This window comes from Jaculus jaculus, chromosome 13 (genome assembly GCF_020740685.1).
Source record: "Jaculus jaculus isolate mJacJac1 chromosome 13, mJacJac1.mat.Y.cur, whole genome shotgun sequence".
Classification (NCBI taxonomy): domain Eukaryota; kingdom Metazoa; phylum Chordata; class Mammalia; order Rodentia; family Dipodidae; genus Jaculus; species Jaculus jaculus.
Window position 1 is genome coordinate 10,288,132 of NC_059114.1, and position 18,387 is coordinate 10,306,518.

At 55.6% G+C, this 18,387-nt stretch overlaps 1 protein-coding gene across 1 annotated transcript; it reads right to left on the reverse strand.

Moving 5' to 3' along the window:
- Positions 1-208: 208 nt before the first annotated feature.
- Positions 209-16,749, reverse strand: Lif (LIF interleukin 6 family cytokine). Its single transcript, XM_045132690.1, has 4 exons — positions 16,701-16,749; positions 5,948-6,078; positions 4,020-4,198; positions 209-3,328 (listed from the first exon to the last, which is right to left on the reverse strand). The coding sequence occupies exons 2-4, from the start codon at positions 5,964-5,966 to the stop codon at positions 2,918-2,920; spliced, it is 609 nt and encodes a 202-aa protein (XP_044988625.1). The 5' UTR covers positions 5,967-6,078; positions 16,701-16,749; the 3' UTR covers positions 209-2,917.
- Positions 16,750-18,387: the final 1,638 nt, after the last annotated feature.

Genomic DNA, 18,387 nt, shown 5'->3' on the forward strand with positions numbered 1-18,387 from the left:
CATCTGTACTGTCTGAAGAGAAAATGCTACTTTGCTAGAGATTTGGGGGCTCCAGCCCCCATGTTGTGTCTGCTCCGGAGAGCCAGCGAAATAGGGCTGGACTGCTTCAGTCAGGGTCAAGAACAAGGAGGAATGCAAGGAGAAAAAAAAAAAAAAAAACTAGCAGTGCTTTGGGGATTTAAACTTTTAAATAATAAATAAAGGTTTCTATACATCTCTCTTGATAAACTGTTAAAGGACTATCCTACCCTTTCCTTTGCGGCTGCCTCGCCCCTCCCCCGCTGGCCCAGGCACAGAGCCCATCGTGCGAGGTAGGTAGGGGTCAACACCAGCAGATGAAAAGGTGCCAAGATGAGCAACGGTCTATCCTAAAGCTTTTTTTTTTTTTTTTTCACACAAAGGCCCCATAATTCAACGAGGCTGTGCCAAGTGGGTGCCAACCTGACAGAACCCGATCTCGGCGGGGTGGCTATCACAGAGCCAGGGGCCGTGCTGGCATAGAAAGTCCATTGGTCCCTGAGCCTTCTGAGGCTGCCCAGGTAGACGGAACCCAGGGAATCTACGTCCACAGGGAGATGAGGTGATGGCAAGACCCAGCTGGCCTCGGGGTGTAGGAATGGTCCATGCCGGCTTTCAGACCAAGTTGTCTTTCTTGAATAGCTTGGAGAAGAGCAGCCAGGCCTGAGCCGAGCCCCAAGCAGCAGGAGTGACTGGGCAACAAGCTGTGCCCCCCCACCCCGACAATGGTATCACCCACATTTAAATAGCACCCCTGCCACACATGCCGCTGGCTTCCCTACACGAGTCCTAGGAGCCTGTCTCCCGCCTGCCCACTTTCCACCGGGGAGGTAAAGTGCTTACAGAACACAGAGGTGCAGCATGCTTGCAGCCCAGAGAACCTCACCGCGGAGCTGCTCGGGACCGGGACCGCCCTGCTCGGGGTTGAGAGGCGGCCAGCTGTAGCCGTCGAGCTGCCCCAGCTTGGCTGTCTCGCTCCCTCCCCTGCTCCCAGACTGGAGGGCGTTTCTCGGCTTGCCTGGCCTCTGCACAAAGAAGAGATCAGATCGGGTTCCCTGCCTGGGAGCCCAGACATGGGTGGGAGTGGGAGGGAGGCGGTCAAAGCGGGGACCACAGCTTCCTGGTCGGTGTCCCAGGCATCTCGGGCCTTGCTCTCCCCTCTCTCCAGAACGCTGGGCAGCTGTTCAGTCCCCGCACTGCCCCAACTTCCTGCATTTGCCCTCTGTGGGTGTTCCGGCCACCCGAGGAGCTTCTATGCTGGGTGGGGGTATGCAGGGTGCTGCTCATCCAGAGGCAAGAAATGAGCCTTGCCCAAGGCTCCAGGGCCGTTTAGTTCAACCACAAACAATGCACCTTGCAGTAAGGGGCTTGAACAAGCATGGAGGGGCAAAAGCCCTCCCCACCCCCAGACCAGAAAGAAAGAAGAAAAAAAGAAAGACTAAAGACATTCAGCCATTTCACAGAGTGATCCAGCAACCTGCCTGGAGAACCTGACATCCCCAAAGTGAGTCCCAGTGTGGGCAGATGAGCTGGCCAGTCCTTTCTGACGCAGACCCCTCTCTGGGCTTCATTCTCAAGGCTTTTGCCACTTGTAACAATGTCAACTCCCAGACCAGGCCCCATTAGGTGAGGCCTCTGTGTGGAGCCATCATGTTATTTCTGCTGGGTAGGGAGCAAGGAAAGGGGTTAACTTTGCCATGTAAAGCACCAATAAGTTAATATAAATAGGACATCATAATAAATAGATGACTGTGTTGGGTCAGACACAGCACTCTTGGATCTCTGAGACCCCAGCCTCAAGTTCTGCTGTCCCTTGCTCTAGGAACCAGAGGTGGCCCCTGGTCCCTCTCAAGTACCTTTGTGTAACCTCACAGGGCCTCCATGGGCCTCGGATGTGAGCCGCTACTCTAAGCTATCCGTCTACTCAGGACAACCTGCTTAGGGGTTAGAAGCAGCCAGAACTCTGCAGTCTGGGACTGCTCCTTCCCCAGCTCCCATACCCTTATAGACCCTTCCCTGGAAGGAGGACTCTGGGTCCCCTTGACCCTCCTCACCTGCCTTTGCAACCTGTTCCTGCTCACCCACACGCACTCCCACCTTCAGGTCTGGCCAACAGACCAGAGCCATGCCAGACTTCAGAGAAGAGAGACAACAAGCTTTGGGGGGAGGGGTCTCTTCTTCTTCTTCCTGGGTCCTCCTTTCCAGACCTGAAGTTGACCTCTGTGCCTCCCCAAGAGCCTGAATACTTTTGACCTTCTAGAACCTTCCACTGGACAATACCTAGGGCTGAACTCTCTAATCATGCTCTAGAGTAGATAGCATTCCATCCCAGGTCCCCTTCTCATCTTCCACCCACCAAACTTCAAGGGGCCAAGGAGTCCTTCTGGATCCCAGCTCCTCTGGCCCATTCAAATCCCAACCAAGCCTTCTAAATTCACCCTAAGGGGCAGCAAAGGCTCAGTGGACAGTTGCCCCAGTGGGGGCTGGGCAACTGTCCAGACTGTTTCTGTCTTGCCCTGCGTCAGGGCTGCTGTCAACAACTTGTGCAGCTTGCTCACACACACAGTAAACAAGGAGCTGATGGGGACAAGGAGTGGACAGAATCCCATGCCCACACTTCCCTCCCCATCCAATACCCTGGTTGACACCTCCCAGAGGAAGGGATACCTGCTTCTAGTTGGCACTGCATGAAGGACCTGCCTGTGAGAGTTTCAACTCTGCTGGGGTGTCCATCACAGCCCACCCCAAAGCGGAGCGGCTGACTGAGAGCTCGCAGGGGTCTGCCAGCAGGCCCCCACTTGTGTTGAACAATGCCCTGGGCCCCCAGTCAAGCTTTGAGCCCCCCACATCTGGATCCTGCTCCTGAGATTCCCATGGTCCATTCTTCGAGACCTTGAGTCTAGAAGGCCTGGGCCACCGTGCTGATAACCTGCTTGTACGTCCCCAGGAGCTGACAGCCCAGCTTTTTCTTCTGGAACACGTCCTTGCCCGAAGTGTCAGGGCTGTAGGACACGTCCACGTGCCCCACATGGTACTTGTTGCACAGGCGGCAATGCACATTGCTGAGGAGGCCACGCATGGCATCTGCAGTGGCGTTGAGCTTGCTGTGGAGGCTCAGGGCATTGGGGTTCAGGATCTTCTGGTCCCGGGTGATGTTGCCCAGGGAGGCCCCCAGGTATGCGACGATGCGGTACAGCTCCACCAGCTTGGCTTTCTCCGTGCCGTTGGCGTGGAAGGGTGGGAAGTCCGTCATGTTGGGCCCACACAGCTTCTCAAGGTTGTTGGGGAACGGATCCCCCTGTGCTGTGTACTGAGGAGGAGGAGGAGGGCAAAGGAGAAGATGACATGGGAGTCAGGAATGGGCATCCCAGCCTGACCCCACCTAGCCCTTGCAGCAAGCTCTGGGGCCTCAGTTTCCCCAGCTATGCCATGGGGACCAAACTCCTGGCCCTGTAGGCATTAGAATCATCATGAGAGACAGAAATGATCAGAAGTGTGAACCCACTTGCTAACCATTAACCATTAGTAGCCTAGCTTCACATAAGTGGTTGTCACCAGTACCATCGTGACCACAGGGGGACAGAAAGGAAATGTGGTGTCTCACCAGTGTCATCTCAGCCAGTACACCACAGACACTTGCACTTGTACCCATGACCCTCAGCCTCTTCCTGCCCCACCCCACCCCCCATGCCCACAGCCATGGCCTCTCCCTGTTCCTTCACTGCCTTACATATCCATTTCTGTGGCCCACTGCTCCTTGTAGCACAGCGAGACCAGAAATGCAGTCAGTCAGTCCCCGCCTCTCAACCCAGCTCAGCTCCTTACCCACCACCAGCCACCTTGGCAAAAGTGGCTCCCAGAGTGTGGGGAGGAAGCTGTGAGAGTCTGGGTTTGGTTTAACCACTCTGTCTTTGCAGCTCTGAAAGGGTCCCCGCCAGCCCGGGAAGCCAGGTTTGCAAGCCCTCTGCCCTCCCTCCTTGATCTCCTGGGGAGCAACTCACATAGGAAATAAATAGCGCATTGGCACTGCCATTGAGCTGTGCCAGTTGGTTCCTGATCTGGTTCATGAGGTTGCTGTGACACGGGTGGCGTGTGGCGCAGGTGGCATTGACAGAGGTGATGGGAAGGGGGCTCCCGGCCCCGTGTTTCCAGTGCAGAACCAGCAGCAAAGGCACAACCCCTGTGAGGACACAATAAAGAAGCCAGGTGGAAAGGCTGCCAGTGCCTTGAGCCTTGTGCAGCACACTGGATGGAGGCTGGGCCAGGATCCTTTCCCACCTCCCCTCACCCCCCAGCTCCGTCCCCTGCACCCATTTATAGTTTTCACTGCAAGGCTGTGGATGCTTCCCTGGCTCCCTGGCTCCAGATCTCCAACTCTATATCCCTTGGCCTTCTTACTTCTTGACCTTGGAACTCAGTTTACCCTCTACACCATGTTGGTTGAGCGGAGGAGCAAGGTGTCAGAACAGGAGTCATTTGCCCTGCCAGGAGCCCAGCCCTGTCGGAAGGCATCGCCTCCGGAGTCCAGTCGAGGCAACAAGAAATAAGGACCCGGCCTTCCTCCCTTCCCTTTCAGAGCTGGAAGACCAGATTCAAGCTCATTGGCTCATTGCAGAGCAAATCTTCAAACTAGGTTCCCTATGTACAACAGGGGTTTGATTGTCTTCCCAAACCCACCACTGGGTATCTAATTCTGATAGACTCCCTCCACCTCGGTCCTTTCCTCATGGGGCCTGTCCCCCATCCAGGACCTTCAGCTCCACCCCAATGCTTCAGGTCCCCATTCTCCATCTCTTTCTCCTCCCCCAAAACTCTACACATACTTCCCCTCTTGTCTACCCTCTCCCTTCCCCTACTCTCCCCCCCACCCACCCCCGCTGGGGTTGGAGCCCAGGACTTCTCCGGTCCCTCCACCCTAGGTACCTGGGCTTTGGAGCGAGAGGAAGCGGTACAACCAGGAAAGAGAAAGGGGAAAAGGTCGCAGGCAGTTAGGCGGGAGAAAAGCGAAAGGTGTTGGGAGAGCAAGGAGCTGTCCGGGCCTGTCCCGATCGCCCTTCCCCCTAGGGGCCCCCCTCCTTCACGCTCAGATAACCCCACCACCATCTCCGCCTTTCTAGGACCCAGCAGCAGGCATCTGAGGGTGATGCCCCCCCCCCCAAGTCAACCCACTGGTAAAGCTGGAGAGCTCCCACCCCAACTCCCGTGGTGGGACAAGAAGTTTCCAGTTCATTTCTCTCGCATCCCCGTGTTCCTCCCAGCATCTCCGGGCAGTGCTGAGGCCCCGGGACGGCTGAGTTGTGGGGAGGGGGGGATCCACACCCAGCCACCCCATCTCACCTACAGCAGATCACAGTGTTCCCAGGCACCTGCTCGGGTCCCTGGCGAGCTGGAGTTTGCAAGCTGCTCGGAAAGGGGGCCGCCTGCGTCCCTCCCAGAGAGCAGCCCGGGACGCAGTTGGAAAAGAGAAAGCAGCAAGAAAAAGACAGAGAGAGAAAGAAAAAAAAAAAAAAAACAGGGAGGGTGAATCCAGGAGAAAGCGAAGGAAGAGCGGCGCGGCAGAGGAGTGGAGCGAGGAGGAAGAGGCAGCGGAGGAGGAAGGCTCCCTCTCTTGCCGCCAACCTGCCGTGCGCCCCCCACCTCCGCCCCCCAACCCCGGCGGGCCAGGGCGCACCGTACCCGAACCATGTGCCGCGCTCGCTCCGGGGCCGGCCGCCACCCAGCGCCTCCGGCGGGCCCGGGGCGGACCGCACGGGCGCCCCAAGTGTCCGAGCGGCTAGCGGCAGGGCAGGGTGGACCGTCCCTCGCGGGGTTGCTCGGCCAAGTTCCCTAAGCTGCCGCGCTGCCCACCCCCTCCCTCCACCCTCCACCCTCACCCCCCCCTGCAGCAGGGGGGCGCTGGGAAGCGGCGCCCTGGGGCGCGTGGATTTACCTGCAGCCAAGACCTTCATTATGGACTGGACTCCAGAGAGCCTTGGGAGGAGGAGGAGATCTTAGATGCCAGGGCCGTTTTCAGAAGTTCATGCTCAAATGGGGAATTTTGCCTGATTTATATACTGGAGCCTGTGTTGTAAGACAGAGAAACAGCTATATTTAGCTGGGATCCCCAGTCCAGGAAGTTGTTTGAGGTGCATCATAGGAAATTATGAATGGAAGAAAGTGAGAGTGAAGTGTGTGTGGGGGGAGGGGAGGGTGAACGGGCGCGGGGGGGGGGGAGGGTGGAGAGAGCAGGCTTTTTCCTTCTTCTAAGAATTCGATTGATAAAATTATAATGAAGTCTTCGACTAAAAGAAAAGAAAAGAAAAAAAAATCGCCCTGTGGTTTTCCTGAGTGGCTAACCCCAGGTGCTTGTTTGCAGATGGGTTTGGTGGGGAGGGGGCCCCCAGCGGATTCAGAAGGGGTCCCCCAGCCTTGGGCACCCGGGACGTCATTGACTCACCTGGGCTTGGGAAGGGGATAAGAGGCTGGACAAAGAGATGGAGGTTGTCCACTGTGACCCCTGATCAAGAGGCTTTGGGGGGGCACTGGGAGGAGGCAGGCTGGCGCTTGGCTGAGCAGGTTCCAGGAAGAGGGGCTGGGGCCTGATTGGACTTTAGACAGTCATAAAGTGGAAGAGAACGTGGGCATTGAAAGCCACCTTAGGGGTGGCCTTTTCCAGCCTGCCCATGGACACAGAAAAAAGAGGGGTTCAAAAAGGATTGTGTGGGGTTCACGAGTGCCAGCACCCCACCCAATAACCATCAGCACATCCTCTCATCAGTACCTGTGAGGCCTGTGAACAGACAGGGTGGTCACTAACTTCATTCTTTGTGGACCATCTGGGGAGGAACTTCAGGAATGGGGTTCAACTGTCCCATGCTGAAGGGGCACTTAAAGCCGGAGATCCAGGGAAGCTGAGCAAATTAGGACCCTAGCTTACCCAGGAGACTGAGGGATGCCGAGAAACAGGAATGGCCAGAGCCTCCCAGGCCCTCATCAGAAGGCCCTTGGAGCTCCGTCTCAGAGGACTATGGTGGCTTCCAATGGGTTACAATCTAAGGCAGGGTCCTAAGGTCGAGTATGTGCCATGGCCCGCTAGGTTGGTGAATTTGTGAGGGACACAAAAAGGAAGGCTGGAGACAGGCCGAGATGAACGCAAGGTCTCGCTAAGTATGAGGCAGTAACCAGAAGCTGGCCAGGTACCACACCCACACGTGGGCCCTGTTGTCCCCAAAGTGGTCAGGTCTTCCTAGACCTGCAGATGTCTCGCTGCTCTGGCAACCCCATCGCAACCCTTCCATCTAATCCTGACCATACAGCCAGGCGAGGCAATTGGTTTTCTAAAGCCTGCCTGGTCCCTGACACCCCCACCTACCTCCTCATCCATCTGCTGCCCCTCCATTGTGCCAGGACCAGCCTTCGTGCCTGTCGCCTGTCCTCACCACTTTACACACTCAAACACACACAAACACACACACACTTCCCCATCCGGGCTCCTGTTCCTCATAGTTCTCTGGTAGGGCCTCAGATGGTGGGATGATAAAACTGTCCTTCCCAGTTGGCATTTTCTGGCAAGGAGGAGCCCTTGGAACCCAGGTTGGTTCTCTTCCTCCTCCCCATAGCCCAACACACTTTGTCTCTTCCTTAGGGATCCATCTGGGGCTTATTTCTTCTATATACCTGGTCTAGGGTTAGCATGTAACCACAAACCCTTAATCTGGCCCAGCAATCCTAGACACCCCAGAGAGCCCGCACCAAGCTGAGGGAACCACTCAGAACACAAGAACTCTGGGGCAGGAGAAATGGCTCAGCGGTTAAAAGCGCTTGCTTGCAAAACCCGGTGGCCCAGATTTGATTCCCCAAGTACCCACACAAAGCCAGCTGCACAAAGTGGCCCATGCATCTGGAGTTCATCATCATTTGCAGTGGCAAGAGGCCCTGGTGTGTCCATTCTACCCACCCTTCTTCCTCTGTCTTTCTGCTTACAAATAAATAAATAAATAAAATGTTTTTTAAAAAATTAAAACTGGCTGGAGAGATGGCTTAGTGGTTAAGGTGCTTGCCTACCAAACCTAAAGGCCAAGGTTTGGTTCCCCACCCAGTACCCACATAAGCCAGATGTACATGATGGTGTATGTGTCTGGAGTTTATTTGCAGTGGCTGGACGCCCTGGCATGCCCATGTTCACCTGCCCTCTCTCTCTGTCTCTCTCTCAAATAAATAAATAAAAATAAAAAAGAACACAAGAATTCTGGACTAGCCTCTAGTCCCACTGTGGTGCATCCCAAGCATGTGTCATTTAGCTCCCTTAACATGGACCCCAAATCTATTGGCCCAGGATCCCACTGTGGCCCCCCATGTCCATCTCCGGTCCCCCAGGCTGAGCCCCTCACTGAGTCTTCCAGTGCTCTTGGAGGTCCTCACCCAGACACCCCCAGATCTCCCCTACAGCCTTTCAATAGATTTCCAGGCTATGCACTGTTCCTTGGCTCCTCAGACCCCACACCATCCCCAATGGCCACCCCTTAGAAGCCATTTAATCTCAGCCCCACCCCACAGGAAACAGGAAGTGGAAACCGGATCTAGAAAACCATGATGCTAGGGCCAATTTAATTCCAGCCCTGACTGTGTCTTTCCCGTGCCTCAGTTTCCCCTCTCACAGTACCTGTCTTAGTCCATGCTTCCCCAGCATTGTAGGCCCCTCTGCGCCCTAGGTCCAGCCTCCTGCTTCTGTTCATGTCTGGGCACTATCTGCGCTGGGCCTCTGGGGAGAAGCCAGGCAGGGTCTCCGAGCTGGGAGTCTTGTTTGTGAGCAGCGTGCAACGTGGCTGGAGTTTGCATTCGTCCCTCCCTCCCAGTGCTGCCGCGTGAGCGTGTGTGTGTGTGTGTGTGTGTGTGTGTGTGTGTGTGTGTGTGTGTTTTCCCCCCTGCTCTCTCACGGAAGGCACCCTCCCTTCTTGGCTGCCTGCTCCCGGGGTTGTGACCCTGGGCCCCACCCTGGAGTGACAGCCCCAGCCGGGCCCCTTCCAGCTGTGACTTCATCTGCAGCCTGTCTCGTTCCTGCACTGGGCCTACTGGGGGTTTGACAGGCCTCAGGGTGAAAGAGACTTTTGGGACCCATATGGGGACCCTCCCACACCGTCAGAAGGTCAGAGTGCTGTCTCCAGGTGGCAGCGGCTTCTTTCCAGGAAGTGAGCATGCAGACTGGCCTGCGGGCCTTGATGGTGAGGCTTTCCCAGAACCCCTCAGGGCTCGCTCTTCTACGCACTGTGACACATATGGCCAATCAGCCTCTATGTCTGTTCACTTCCAACCAACATCCACATGTCCCCCCCACACCGAGGTCCCCATCGCTGCTTATTTTGTACCAGGAGAAACTGAGGCTTGGAAGTAAAGGCACTCACGCAAGGCCATAGGGAGTTAACAACAGAAGTGGTTTGGGGGCCCAAACAGCCCCTCTCTGTGACAGCGTGCGGGGCCTCCTTCAATCAGCCTTGGAGCCCTCCTGCCTGACCTTGGTGCAAGTGTGTATTCACTCCTCAGTCTCTGAGAGTTTGGACAGGCTCTGCTCCGGACAGCACCTGTCTTGGTTAACACTGACAGGAGATGGGAAGTTTGTTTTTGTTTTTGTTTTTTTTCTAAAGCATTTTACACCTTCCAAAAGCTGTCTTAGCCCAAGGCCTCACACTGAGGCGGTGCGGAAGTCTGCTGGTTTGAAGCATGAGTGGACTTTGGCCTCATTCAGAAATAAGCTGGAGGTTTGGCTCTGCCAGATACGGGCTGTGTGGCTTTGGGGGAAGTGGCTACCTCTTGGCCTCAGTTTCTTCACCTGTAAGGCAGGAACTACGGTGCCTACCGAATGCGTTTGGTGAGCGAGTCCGGGACTCAGCAGGGTGACCTCCTCAGTAGCAGAGTAAATTGTACTGACTTCCCGATGAAAGAGAGGTCCTTGTCACATTCGGTGATAAGGAAACTCTGGCATACTCCAAAGCCAAGGGTGACAATTGAGCAGGAGAGGGGGACACCCTGCAGCCCACAGCTTCCAGATTCAAGGGTGCCCCAGAAAACTCAGATGGGGGGGTGGGGCAAAGTGCTAGTTCTCCCTGTGCCCTCCCCCCCAACTAAAGCCAGCCGCTGACCTCTCCGCCCCCAGGAGTTGATTCACCCCCCCCTCCCCAGGCCCCATTCCAGAAGCTGGGCTCAGAGGGGCTTGAATCACCAGCCACCCCCTACGGAGCTCCTGGAGTGAGGGAATGTGGGGGTGGGGGCTAGCCCCCTGGCTGGCTGTCTCTTTCCTTAGCCCCAGGGGCACTCAGGAGAGAGGGCCACATGACAGTGGCTACTGGCAGTGGGTAGGGGGAAGTGCCAGGCATCCTGTGTGGGCAGCCAACAGTCGTTACTCAGCAGGTAAGCATCTCTCCGGGCATTGGGAATTCCCCAAGACCAGTGACCCAGATTCTGAGCAGCCCCCACATGCCAGGCCAGACCCCTCCCCAGGAGGGGTTTCCTTGGCTCTTTGAAAACAGAAAAGCTTTAGTCAGTCCTGGGGGCTCCCATCTGGAAGATGAGCAGGAAGTTAGGGGCCAGAAGATGTTGCCCAAGTGCAGGGCTAGGAACAGGTGGCCAGAGGAGATGGGAGAAGCTCAGGGATGTCTGGCACAGCCTGGCACTTGGTGCCCTGTTCAAAGATGCCTCTTTACATGACACTTAAGACGTGAAGGTGTTGTATGCCCTGCGGCCACTGTTTCCACCCCACCACGAAGTCACAGGGATACCTTAAGTGGACAAGTCAGCTTTGGGCCAACCATGGTGAACAGTTGCTGCAAAGTGGGGAATAGAGTTAAGCTCTTCAGCCAGACAGATTGTCTAACTTCTGCCCATAACCGCATACTAGCTTATGGGAACGTGGACAGTGACTCCTCTCTGAGCCTCAATTTCCCCAGGACTGGCTGCCTGGGACACACTAGCTATTCTGACCACCATGGGTGCACAGGTTGGCACAGTGGGACTTTGATGGTCATCGTGGGAGGTGAGAAGGGGGACGGTCCGGGGGCCTCTCAGTCCGCAGAGCTTGGCATAGGTCCCCAGGGGGATGCAGCCTCCCAGAGCATCAGCGGGCCTTTCCACCTCATGGTCCTGGGGAGCCCAGATACTGAATTTAGAATCTGCCCCTTCTTGAACTCACCCCATCCCACTAGAAATACTCCCCATGGGTCCAAGGAGGAGCCAAAAGCAGCCTGAATCCCAGACAGTGGCCCCAGCATCACCCTGACATTTCCTGACTCGTTCTGCGTCAAGAATCAACCCCCTGGAGGTGAATCAGAGTGACTGCATTTCTTTTTTCTTCATTTCTGATAGAAATTGCAAAGGAAACAGCAGCCCACAGAGCTGACTGACCATCAGCAGGGCCAGAGGTCTGCCGGAAGTGTTGGGGGGGGTGGCACCCCAACCATCCTCCTCCCTCCACACTTCCTTCCATCTGTAGAAAGCGGGGTTGTTGTGCCCAAGGTCCCAGCATATTGTGGCCATGGCAAGTGAAAACTTTTACATCCACCCATCTCTCCTTCAAAAAGAAATGGAAAGGCCGGAGAGATAGCTGAGCAGTAAAGACGCATGTCTGTGAAGCCTAAGGACCCAGGTTTGACTCCCTAGAGCCCATGTAAGCCAGATGCACAGGGTGAAGCATGCACACCAGGTGGTACACACATCTGGCATTTGATTGCAGAGGCTGGAGGCCCTGGCGTGCCCATTTTCTCTCTCTCTGTCATTAAAAAATTTTTAAATAGGAGGCTGGAGAAATGGCTTAGCAGTTAAGGCGTTTGCCTGTGAGTCCAAAGGACCCAGGTTCAATTCCCAGAACCCATATAAGCCAGATGCACAAGGGGCACATGCATCAGGAGTTCATTTGCAGTGGCTGGAGGCCCTGGCATGCCCATTCTTTCCTTCTCTGTGCCTCTTTCTCTCTCAAATAAATAAACAAATAGAGCCGGGCATGGTGGCGCACACCTTTAATCCCAGCACTTGGGAGGCAGAAGTAGGAGGATCACAGGGAGTTTGAGGCCACCCTGAGACTCCATAGTGAATTACAGGTCAGCCTGGGTCAGAGTGAGACCCTACCTTGAAAAACCAAAAATAGATAAATAAATAAATAATAAAAGAAGTGTACCCTCAGAAAAATTTTTTAAAGAAATTGAGTGCTGGAGAGATGGCGCAGCAATCAAGGCGCTTGTCTGTGAAGCCAATGACCTGGGTTTTATTCCCCAGGACCCACATAAAGTCATATGTGCAAAGTGGCACATGCATCTGGAGTTTGTTTGCAGTGGCTAGAGAGCCTAGCGTACCCATTCTGTCCTTTCTCTCTCTATTCCCTCTCCCTCTCCTTGCAATAAATAGATAGAACAGCAAAGTTCCTTGACATCGCCAGAGTCATTGTTCTGTGAACCATGTTTTTTTAGTTTTCTTTTCTTTTTTTTTTCCTGGTTGTATCTGTGTGTTTCTTACAGTGATGCAGGCTAGGCCCAGAGTGACTTACCCAAGGTCATTCAGCAGTTGGCAGCAAGGTGTCCCTGACTTCCACCTCAGCTGCCACTGGTGCCAGCTCAGGAATGGGCCAGGGGTGCTGCATGGGCTTGGGTGGGGTGGGGAATGGACAAACAGGGTGGGCAGGGGCAGAGGCCTGGCATCAATGCATGCCATAAAGAAGGCTCTCTCAGAACCCACTTTCTCACCATCTACCCCCTACCTCAGACTCAGACCCCAGTGCGCCCTGTCTGCTTTGTTTGACCCTGGGGACACTGGGGTCAGTTACAAGTTCCAGACCTTTTTGCTGTGGGCAGCAGGAGCCCTTCATCCTCACTGCAATGCACATCTGGAGGAGCAGGAGGTGGCTGGGCACTTTCAGGGCAACCAAGGCCCACAGGAGCACCTGGGGCTGGAAAGAGGTACTCTTGGGACTCCCTGAGGGTCATGGGCATGGCTGGGTCTGAATGGTCATTAGGCTACAAGTGTGTAGGCACACTGTGTCAGTGCAAGTCTGTGTTCAACTGTCTGATCCCGTGTGTGTGTGTGTGTGTGTGTGTGTGTGTGTGTTTGATTACACTGCTTGTCTGTGTGTGGCTAAGACAGAGCTGGACTTTGTGAGTCCTGCGTGTGTGCTGTCTGTGTGAGTCTGTGCTAGACAGGAGACCCGGGGGGTGGAGAGGTGTGACCCTATGCACAAGTGTGCACGTGTTCCTGTGTGTGCCCTCGTCTGTGTCTCCATCACTCTCCACTCTTCACTGGCCAGCTCCCCGCCGCCCCCCCCGCCGCCCCTGGGAACCATGGGGTAGCCTCACATCACGGGGGCCACCAGCAGCTGGTTTCCTCCCTGCCCCGCCCTGCCCCCCCACCCTGGCCACCCTGACTCTTGGCACAGGGACAACGCTGATGTCAGAGCCCCGAGCTGACAGCTTCCTTCTCCCACTGGGTTTTCCAAAAGAGAGAAAGACCACAGCACCGCTGTTATTAAATAATCGCAGAGTGGGGGTGAGGGATGTGTCACTCAATAATTTCCTGAAGTCGGAGGCAATAAACAGGACAGGAAGTGCTGATGGACGGTCACATTCGGCCTGAAACTGGCCACAAAGTTGGGTCTGGCCTCTTCTCCATCCCCTCCTCCAGCCAAGTTCACTAGGCTAAACTGGACCAAGCGATGGATGCTAGGGAGATGGTCAGGGTCCTGTCCCCTACCCATGCCTCAGTGCCAGGGGGACCTGAGGAAATGTTTTGAGGTTAGGAGGTGGGTGATGTGAGCCTTGGATGTGGAGATGTTGATGCGACGGGAAAAATAAAGTGTTCATTCCCAGGGATGATGGGAAGGTGAGACCTGCTTAGAGGGGGACTGCTCTTTTCCTGGGGAAGAGGGAAAAGAATAAACTTCAGAAGTCAGGGCAGGAGAGAAGCAGATACGAGGAGCCACTGATGGGATCCAGGAGGGCAGGCCCAGGACTCCCCAGCATCTCTCAGACAACCTGTCTCTCACCAGTCCTACACTCTGTAGACCTAAAGAATTCTCCCAGCCGGGCGTGGTGGCGCACACCTTTAACCCAGCATTTGGGAGGCAGAGGTAGGGGGATCGCTGAGAGTTCGAGGCCACCCTGAGACTACATAGTGAATTCCAGGTCAGCCTGAGCCAGAGTGAGACCCTACCTCGAAAAAACAAAAACAAAAAAAAAAAAAAGAATTCTCCCAGCCCTTCTTGGGGGCACAAGGATGGCATGCCATCAAACCCAATGGCCTCATGAGGTACTCTACCCAATTCCACCCCAGCAAGTCATTACGGAGTACTTACCAGAGCCCCAAGATCTCCAGTCCTTCTCCCCACCCAACCCATTTGACAGATTTGGAAACTGAGAGCTCAGGGTGAAGTGATTTGTCCAGGACCACACAGTATGTAACCGCTCATATCCCCACCCCAGCTTCATCCTCCCAGGAATGGACCTTCGAAGCTCCGCGGTGGTCGGGCAGCCAGATGGTGCTCACAACAGCAGGAGCTTATGATGGTCACCCAGACCAGTCACCCCTGGGGAGTGTCTCTCTCTGCCTGGACCAGGTGACCAGTCACTTATCAGGCACACAGCTCCATGACACAATAGGCTCTGATCTCCTGCCCAGTGGGCCTCCACCCCACCCCACCCCTGGACCCTGCTTCCGTTTCCTTCCCTTCTGGGTGGAACTCCACCTGGCCCTGGTATCACGGGGCGTGGGGGGGGGGATGACATAGAAAAGGCCCAGTCCTGGCCAAGTCCTCAGCTGCTGCATCTCTCCTGGGTTCACTTTGACCTTCAGCTGATGACCAGGGAACTTCTTAGAGGAAGTATAGTGGCCTGTGCGCTCTAACCCTTGCACACCTCCAACAGAACATCAGTGACCCAAGATAGTTGGAGCAGGGGGTCGGGTGGGCTCTGGAACTTACCAGACCTCAGCTTCAATCCCAGCTCTGCAACTTACGGGTTATGCCATCTCAGGCAAGCGACTCCACTGCTTAGGCCTCAGTTACAACATGTGCAACCCGGGAGGACAGTGTCATCCACCAAGAAGTTGGCAAGACCCACAAATGTGTCTTTATTATCGATATCATGACAAGGTATGGTTTTTAAAAGTGGGGCCCTGGGAGGGAAAGTCACTTTTCCAAAGCCTCACAGCATAAGCAGTGGGACATCCACAATAGTATATGTGGCCAGTTAGCCTTTCTTGGACTCCCAGGGTGACAGGACCCCGGGTTTCTGAACTGATCTGTTTGTGAGAATCCCAGAAAGAAGTTTCTGGGCTCTCCATTGGCTAACCTAGACCCAGCCATCAGTCTTGGGAGGGTGGATGGGGAGGAGAGCAAATAGTCCCCCGGGGAAATGGCCAAGGCCAGGGCTTCCTGCAGTGTAGCAACTCCAAGCTGTGGGCAGCAGCGCCCCCCACTGCCCAGGGGCAGCATGTGTTGAAGCCACAGCCTTGACAGCCCCAGGCCTGGTTTAGCCCCAGTTTGGGGGGCGGGGGAGTAAGCCAGGCAGGACCTGGGGATTTGAGGAAGTGAGTGGGTGTGCCTAAGGCACAAATTGGGGTGGGCGGAACCAATTGACCAATAAGGGGACAGGGACAGGCACATCTAAGGTTCACCATCTGCAGGGGAAAGCCCTGAACACTGACCACAAGGGGGCGCCAGGACCACACGCAGTGGGCAGTGGTCACCAGCCTTAGTGCAGTGGTCACCAGCCTTAGTGCAGTCCCTCTCTCCTGGCCCTCGCAGTCCTTCCAGGTTATGATCGCCAGGAGAACCACTGTGACCCGAAACTGAAATGACCTGCCCAAGCTCACACAGTAAGAGCAGGAACCAGAACCAACCAGGGCAGCCTACCACAGAATCAGCGGTGGTAGGCGCCTCACCTCCCTGCCCTGTCCCAGCATGGCAAGTGACCCCAGTGTCCAGACCCAGCACAAGACCCTGGGAACAGATTCTCACCCTCCTGGCAACCCCTTCCCTAGGCCTTGGGAATTACTGACCTCAAGGTGTGGCCAAGCGCCCCTCTTCCCCATGCAAGGCTCTGTGCAAAGACTTGGCTTGCATTTTTCTTCTCTTCCCACTACTATCCCAGAGCTAAGTCTTTGGGTTTTGCACTGTCCCAAAGTCATACAGGCTATGACCTTGACTGATCAAAACTCCCTGGAGCCCCTCCCCCCCACACACAAGGGTCCCCACGACCCACTGCAGCCCCTCCTGAGGGGATAATGTCCAGTCCTTGGATGCTCTGCCACCATCAGAGAATACACAGGGCCTCCGTGGACTCAGAACTCCCCTGCTGTACACAAAGGGAAGCGGAGGGACCCTGGAGAATCCAGGGACCAAGACAACCACAGAAGGAACCCCGGCCACAATCATGCAAGGCAGCATTTGAATCACGCGCCTCTCCTCTGCCCTTTGACCCACCTGTGACCTTTAACCCTCACCTGACCACAGGACTCTCACAGTTGTTTCTCCTGCTTTGCCTGGACGACCTCAGGGAGAAAGATTCAGGGCGCCTTACAATACATGCCATTACACAGATGGGGAAACTGAGGCCTGGAAGGCTGTATGAGCAACTGGGTGCCCCTGACACATAGCGGAATGAGTGGCCCCCCCCACGGGGATAACTTAGGTTGACAGCACCCCTCAATCCTGACCCCTCAGGGAAGCCTACCGTGGTCTCTGAGTCTGCACAAAGCCTTCCACAGCCTGCCGATGTCCAGTCTTCAGGGGGACACCATCGTCTTCGGGCCCAGCCCTTCTGCTTCCCTCTCCAGTTGAAGCTTTTCTGGCGTCCTGGTAGGCTCCTCACCCCGCCCCCCACCTGACTTCCCGTCCAGAGCCCGGTAGCTTGAGGCTCCCCCCACTTCCACCCCACCCCCAAGCTCAGCACCAGGGGCAAGAGGGGCAGAAAGCCCCCTCTAACTGAGCCTGACACAGGGGAGGGCAAAGCGGTGGGGGGGGGGGTGACCCAAGGGAGAGGCAAGGCCAAGGTGTGGGGAGGGGGGGGTCCCTGTGCCCAATGCCCCTGGCTGGGCTGCGTGGCAAAGCCACTGTGGCCTGAGTCACAGCTGACTGGGCGGTGCCCAGCCTGCCTGGGTGACCCAGGCCAGCATAAGGCAATGACTGGGCAGCCCTCCGCATGACCGGCTGGGGTCGGCCTTAGGTGTTTTGACTCAGACCTGCCACGGGCCGTGTGCACCATGACCACCCTCCCTTTGCCCCGTAGTTAGAAAAGCCCCAAGAATACAGTCGTCTCCTTGGACATGGTGCTCCCAGCCTCCTGTTCCCCGGGGCACCCACCTCAGAACCCTGGGAGCTACCTGGCTCATCTGGTCTGCCCTCCAACCGAGGCTCCCTGGGAGGGGAGCCCCACCTGCCCAACCCCTTGCTGAGACCTTCGTCCCTCCCTCCCCGAGCAAGCCCTGCCCTTAGGGACGCCCCAGGAAGCTGCTACTCCACTGTGGACTGTGACCTTTCCCTGGGTGCCGCAAAGGGATCCTGTGGACACCCTGGGCCCATGCTTCCCGGGTGGGAGGTGGATGAGGACAAAGACAAAGAGAAGAGCTATAGAGAAAGGAAGGAAGGAGAGAGGGAGGGAGGAAAGGAGAGAAGGAGACCTGTAAGGAGGGGAGATGAGAGGGATAAGACAGAGAGAGAGACAGAGACAGAAAGTGACAACTCACAGACATGCCCTGGGCAGGTCTGTCACAACGGGGAGCTGGGCCACAGCAGCTTCATTGTACAGAGGGGAAACTGAGGCTTGGCCTAGGCAGGTTACTGGATAGGGCAGGGATCGGGCTTATTTTGCTTAAGTCTAAGTCCTTCTCATCTCGTGCTAAAAAAAAAAAAAAAAAAGACACTAAAACGTGGACAGGAAGGGTGCAGGAGACGGCTCCGTGGCTGAGGTGTTTGCTAGGAAAATATGAGGACGTGAATTTGGATCCTCAGCACCCCTGTACAATGCCAGAGGTAACCATCTGTGGCTGTAATCTCAGAGCTGAGAAAAGTAGAGACAGGCGGATCCCCAGGGTTGGCTGGCTAGCTTGTCTAGCCTAGCTGGTGAGCTCCATGCTCAGTGATAGAGAGCTTGCCTCAAGAAGTAAGATGGAGGGCTGGAGAGATGGCTTAGTGGTTAAGCGCTTGCCTGTGAAGCCTATGGACCCCGGTTCAAGGCTTGGTTCCCCAGGTCCCACGTTAGCCAGATGCACAAGGGGACGCACGCATCTGGAGTTCGTTTGCAGAGGCTGGAAGCCCTGGCGCGCCCATTCTCTCTCTCTCCCTCTATCTGTCTTTCTCTCTGTGTCTGTCGCTCTCAAATAAATAAATAAAAAATGAACAAAAAATATTTAAAAAAAAAG

Bases quoted from the DNA above. Each gene is read 5' to 3' on its own strand.
- Lif (XM_045132690.1), bottom strand. The intron at 3,329-4,019 runs GTGAGTTGCTCC...CCTCCTCCTCAG, and splicing joins ATGCGCTATTTATTTCCTAT to TACACAGCACAGGGGGATCC.